Raw genomic sequence first — 6,206 nt, 5'->3', positions numbered from 1 at the left:
TTTATTGAAGGGAAAACCAAAACACGTTGATAGGATCAACTGACAAGTAATCCGCAATCAGTGGTCGCCAGTCGACGCAGGTTTCAAATTGAAATTTAAGGGTTGCTCGCATTAGTTGCTACAGATCCGGACTTTCTTTCTTTGTATAACGAGCATTTTAAAGAAATTTAATAAAGTAACGTTTACTAAATGTAAATAATCATATATAATTGTCACTTTTGACCATGCTTGCTGTAAAAGTGAATCCTAATAACAGTTTTGTTATGGAATATAAGATACAGGTATCACTTATTCCACGTCATTAAATTTGAATCGGTAGACATCCCTACTCATCGGCAATGAAAACGGAGGGTATAGGCCGAGAGAAAAAGCGGGCATAAAAAACTCTCGGTACTCTTTTAAAATAGCAAATTAGCATTCAAAATGACTATGGCAAACAACACTTATTTTAAAACAAATAACGTAAATTAATGACAAGTAATTTTACGAGGAACTATCATCCCAAGTAAAGCGAAATAACCAAAAGCACAACCAAAATTAGCGTAGCTTTAAGCTAGCTATATTATACACAATGTTAAAAGCTGGAGATCCCTGAATACTCCTCTGTACCAACTTATTTGTATTTCAAATTGCGGATCATGGTATTTTGAACAAAACCAGTATTTTCCAACATTGGCAGCCTATTTGCCTACAACTACACAATAACGTTCAGTTAATACATTAAGACCGGTTTTAGTATCGAAATTGTGAAAATATTATATACAGATGCGGCATTTTCATTGTTTCTGCTACGCTATCAAAAATTGATAAACATTTTATAGAGTACAAAAGTCACTGCCATCCCGTTGTTACAGATAGTTACTAGCATTTATGTAATAGACCCTAAGGCTATTGCTTAAGCCTTCGTCTTTAAATGGACTATACACTATTCTACCTCGGTCCCTTTTCATATTACACATTACTGTATGCGTAATATGAAGTTTTTTATATTAACAAATGTTCAGGGGACAGTTTTTATTTTTCTATAATTATAATAAGGAAGTTCGGAGGTTAAAGCGGGCAATAGACGGACCGCATGTTGCAGTCAAGACTGACTGCAACATGCGGTCTGCTCAGGAACTGCTCGAGCGGTCCGTGTATTGCGAATATGAATTTAGTAAGGAAACTGCAGATCGCCGTGCGGCGACCGCATATTGCAGTCGGTTTTGACTGCAACATGCGGTCCGTTTATGGCCCGCTTAAGCGCGTACATACGTTTTGGCGATTCATTTTTACTTATATAGATGATGCATTAAAAACTCTTTGTCTTTTAGCTGAAGTGACAATGTCATTAACACAAAATGGCGAAGAGCACTGAAGACTATACAAAACCTGAGAAACGAGCTCGAAGTTCTAGCCAATCTACAAACCTACCGTTGCATTTTGCTGTTCACAAACCAGGATGCCACTTCGAAAGCTGCTGTGGTATCTGCAATTTGTTTCCTGGGGTGCTTCTGATTGCCTTCTGTCAGGTTCTGGTGGGTTCTGTCCTGTTAACCTTAATCCTGACACATGGCACCCAATATGACGATATGCATCACACACCAAAATCACAGTGTAAGTACATTTAAAGTAACGGAAAGCGTATTAAACTATGGTATTGTCTACCGTGGTTGTAGATACTTATATTATCTATTTATTTATTTAGTCAAGTACACCACATTATATATAATATTCTAAATGCATAACAATTACGATGAACGTAAAATTTACAAAAAATAATAAAAAATCATCGGAAGTGAAGAAATAAAAGTGACTTTTAGTTTTTACTTATTTAAAAATACTCATTTGCTCATGCGGATTAGGTATCCGATAGGTAACAACGCTTGTTTATTTAATGTGTTTAAGCCCACTACCGATTATATCAAGCCTTGAGTAAGTAGCGTTCATTCTGTTGTATGTTGTAGAAATTAATTTACTATATGTATTACAATATTTATTTATTAATGAAAAATCTACCTTCCGTAAATTTTTACATATTTTTACTATTGTAATATTGTGAAGTACAGTAAATTTGAATTCAGAAAAATATTGGAATTGCCCCCAAATACTCACAAATAGTCTTTGAAACTCTCGTGGAAAAAATATTTTAAATGGCTAAGGTCGGTTTTATATGTATTATGTATATTGTAAAAATAAAATATGTTTATTATGGAACATAAGATACAGGTATCACTTATTCCACGTCATTAAATTTGAATCTGTAGGCATCCCTACTCATCGGCAAAGTAGTAGATTTTACTTTTCATCAAGATATAAAAATATAACATTCCTTCGCTGTCATAACTTTTTCCTTAACACAACAACAACTCGGCTAATGTTGGGCTCTTTAGCACAAGTTCGGGCTACTACAGCTATAGCTATAAGAAACAAAATACACTAGATTTTTCATAGACATAAAAGATGTTACTGTTTCTTTATAGTTATGAGTCTTGCGACAGGAGCAATGCTGAGTGGAGTCACGGGAGCTGGTCTTCTACTAATTATTGTGGCTCTCACTGAGAATTGTCGAGCTATGCTGGTAATCATTATTACTTGCATATTTAGATCTTTTGATACAGTAGTATCACCACATACATATGGAATAAAAAGTAATGTATATCGTGCGATTGCTTATAAGTGAATCGAATTATTTTGAAATGAAAAACTGGCATACAAAAACTGTAAAACATTGAAATCACAAACATTAAATAAATAAACTCATAGTGGGATAAGCAACACATTTTTTGCTTATTAGATTGTTTTCTTTATAGGAAAATAAGGTGATCAGCCAGCCACCGCCAAAACTATATTCCTGGCAAATAAAATAATCAGTTCACTATTAATGCGAATTTGTCTATAACCTTTGTATTTGGTGTTCTTATTTTTTAATTATAGGTATACCTCTTGGTCGCCACTCTAGTCTGGACTGGAATAATCACACTAGCAGTGATCAAAATTGCTAGAGCCTGCGATCGATTCAGTTACGGTAATATTAACAAACTGTTTCCTAATTCAAGAAAATTCCGCTCTGATAAAACCATATAAAGCATTTTTCTTTCACCATTACGATTTAGAATATGTAATTAGAATTCCAACAATACAGCATTTTTGCACGGAAAGGAGCTTGGTGGAGTTTGAAACCAATGTTGCCGCTTTTCATATATAAATCTATATAAGATTAACACTTAAGTAATAAAACATACACAGACACACACCCACACACATACACATAATTTACGCATACACACATACCCCATGTGGTTTCCTTATATGTGTATTGCTATAAGTATTGCAATAATGATTGTTAATTCTCACTAGACTTTTCTCTACTATATATTGTATAGTATTGTATAAGACCTTCTGTCGATCCGAAGTGGTGGAGGCTTGATGACCTGTAACACAGGTACTCTTAACTTTAGCAGGCATCAGTCTCACACAAACTAGCTTTTTCCCTAAACAGAAGTAAGACAATTTTGGTGAGAAATAAATAAAGATTATATTATGAAATGTGATTTTTTATAGACGCTGCTCATTTGTCACGTAACCCTTCCATGCTTATTATTCCATGATTATTAATAAATTTTCCTCCATCCATATAAAACTCCTGCGGTCACATTCTGCCCACGCAGGCTTTTCTTGGCTTTATAAATGCCACAGCTGTCACAGTCATTGTAGTAATTACCCGGGATTTATTTACTCCGCATTTCTTATCCTTTTTTATGAAGTACATTGAGTTATTATTATAAATAATAACTTTAAAGCACCCCCTTGACTAAGGAAGTTATAGGAAATAAATAACCTCCAAAAACTAATTACCCGCAGTAAATCTCGTGATTGTTTATTACACTATTACATTTGACAGACATTAAACAAAGTTTCCCCTTTTTTTATTTAAAATTGTATACATGTTCTGATGTTCCGCATGATTCATAACAAGGGCTTTAGGTTCATAAAATCAAAACAATAATATCATTTTTATAATTAAATACTCTAAATAATCAAATAGAATTCTGTTCGTCACAAATAACTTTGCTAGTAGGTAGCTCCTATTGATCAGAAAAATTAAAGTCTAATCAATCACAACCCCTTTAATTCAATCTGAAGTTGCGATTCACCGCTTTTTTATAAATTAGTACTGAGTCGTAAAGAACGAACGTAATTTCATTTTCTCTTCAAATTGAAATGGCTTCGTAATAAAATTTCTATTTTTTAACCTGAAATTGGTCCTCTGTGACACTTAGGCAATTTCTGTAGTATTTTATCGAAGAAGCCTGTGATATTACTTCTTATTTTACGGTATCTTTCAATAATTCGTAATTTATAATAATTTCATGGTTTAGACGTAGATATTGTATAGGTGGTCTGGATTCTATCCCGACGAAAGGATTATTATGTAACGCAAATGTAAGGTAATCAAGCTTCTGCACTTACTCATAAAAATTATTAATATTAATATTTTACTGAAAAGGCCATTGCTTACTTCAATGAGTTATCAAAAGGGAAATATTGATTATGTTATATTATGAGAACTTACAGAAAAAATGGTATCAATTTATAACAAATAGAAGTAGATTTTATTAATATTTAAAGTCTGTCTTTTTAAGCGCCAAAAATAAAAGATGAGCAACATCGTTTGGACAACTTGGCGTGTGTTAGTGGACTGTTTACTTTCCTTGGTGCTGGTGAGTATTATTTAATACGAACTCGTATTTTTTTATAATAGATCATTATTCTTCCTCAACAAGTGGGTGATTAATTCCTCTGTATCTACAATTATTATACCTGGAAAATGAATCTTTCGGTTACTCTATATTCCTTAAACATGTATTTGGACAAATCTACAAGTTAATATACATATTTCAGAAAGGACAATGTCCTTCAATCAACAATCAACAACAGCGGAATGAAATGTTATAATTTTTGTTTGACTGTTTTTTAACTAAATAATATAAAAATAAAGCAATATTAGCCAAAGTAATTTTATGCAAGACGGCTTCTATCTATTGTCTTATTTCCATTGTCTGGAGACTATTATTTTTCTCTTCAAACAATGAATTTAGAGAAACATTGTTTTCGCTTTTTGCAAGATTTTTAAATAGTCCTATTTTGTAAATTTATTTATAAACTTAATTTTTATGTGGTAAAACTTTAGATACAATATTTTAAGATATCTCACGATGACCAATGTGTATATATGTATTTTTTTAAATGAACACGTGACGTGTTTGCAATTCTGTTAAACTTAGTCTTTATTTCTTTCCAACCCGAAACATTATAACGCTGGAATTTGAATGCAAGACCTCAGGTTGCGTCATCACTTATTCTATGGAGGTAGTGGCATAAACTGTTACAACTTTTATTAATAATTATAGACGTATAACAAAGATTGCATCGGAAACTTAGAACAATAAAAGTTTTAACGTTAAAGTTAATAGTAATTAAAAAAACCTAACCTAATTTATATCATTAATTATATGTATATGTTTATAAATATATAATGGTCTTTTCCAGTTGTATATTTCTTCTCGTTTATGGTGGTGTTCAGCTTCTACCATTTCCGTTATGTGAGGCGAGCCATTTTGATGCATGAAGCGGAATGTGAATGAATTTTTAATTTTTTTTAATAAACCTTTGCATTAATAAAGTTTTATTTAAGGAAATTTTTTGTTCAATTAGATGCAAACCATGTGTTATAACGGGTACATAGAAGTACTTGGCTAACAAAATCTTACTAATATGCTTCGCAGTTTTTTTGCATTTAAATTTATTGCACCATTAGCAGATCGTCTAAGACACAATAACTGCCACTATTGATAGTATAAAGTAATTTCTTTGTACCATTCGTTAATATTATGTGCTCAAATTATAGGTAAAGCAAACTTTTCTGTATCTTCGAAGAATATCAATACTAACATGATATTATAAATAAATGTTTGGTCATCTATTTCATACAAAAAGTACACAAGAGTCTATTTTCTTATATATTCTATTAAATACACGACGTAGGAAAAAATAATGGTACTTTTATCAAGAAAGTGGAATTTGCGGACCGCCACAAATCCTTATCGACGCACTGATTTATTGTCATCGCTAAATATTGTGTAGGCTTTGGTTTGATACTTTTGGACCCGTGACTTAGCCCCAAAAAGAAATATTATGGTATATATTATCTCTTTAGGCTTCAT

General features: G+C 32.2%; 1 protein-coding gene across 1 annotated transcript; it reads left to right on the top strand.

The window, feature by feature from the left end:
• The first annotated feature begins 1,305 nt into the window (after window positions 1-1,305).
• On the top strand, window positions 1,306-5,665 carry LOC125062353. The gene is made up of 5 exons (XM_047668211.1): window positions 1,306-1,596; window positions 2,463-2,560; window positions 2,917-3,007; window positions 4,626-4,703; window positions 5,533-5,665. Exons 1-5 carry the CDS (start codon window positions 1,341-1,343, stop codon window positions 5,625-5,627), a joined length of 618 nt encoding a protein of 205 aa, XP_047524167.1. The 5' UTR covers window positions 1,306-1,340; the 3' UTR covers window positions 5,628-5,665.
• The last annotated feature ends 541 nt before the right edge of the window (window positions 5,666-6,206 follow it).

This window comes from Pieris napi, chromosome 2, assembly GCF_905475465.1.
Source record: "Pieris napi chromosome 2, ilPieNapi1.2, whole genome shotgun sequence".
Lineage (NCBI taxonomy): Eukaryota > Metazoa > Arthropoda > Insecta > Lepidoptera > Pieridae > Pieris > Pieris napi.
This window is presented reverse-complemented; position numbering and strand designations above follow the sequence as displayed.

Excerpts from the sequence above, each read along its gene's own strand:
- LOC125062353 (XM_047668211.1), top strand. The coding sequence starts at position 1,341 with ATGGCGAAGAGCACTGAAGACTATACAAAACCTGAGAAACGAGCTCGA. Across the intron at positions 1,597-2,462 it reads TCACACACCAAAATCACAGT|TTATGAGTCTTGCGACAGGA; the intron begins GTAAGTACATTT and ends GTTTCTTTATAG. Across the intron at positions 3,008-4,625 it reads CTGCGATCGATTCAGTTACG|CGCCAAAAATAAAAGATGAG; the intron begins GTAATATTAACA and ends TGTCTTTTTAAG.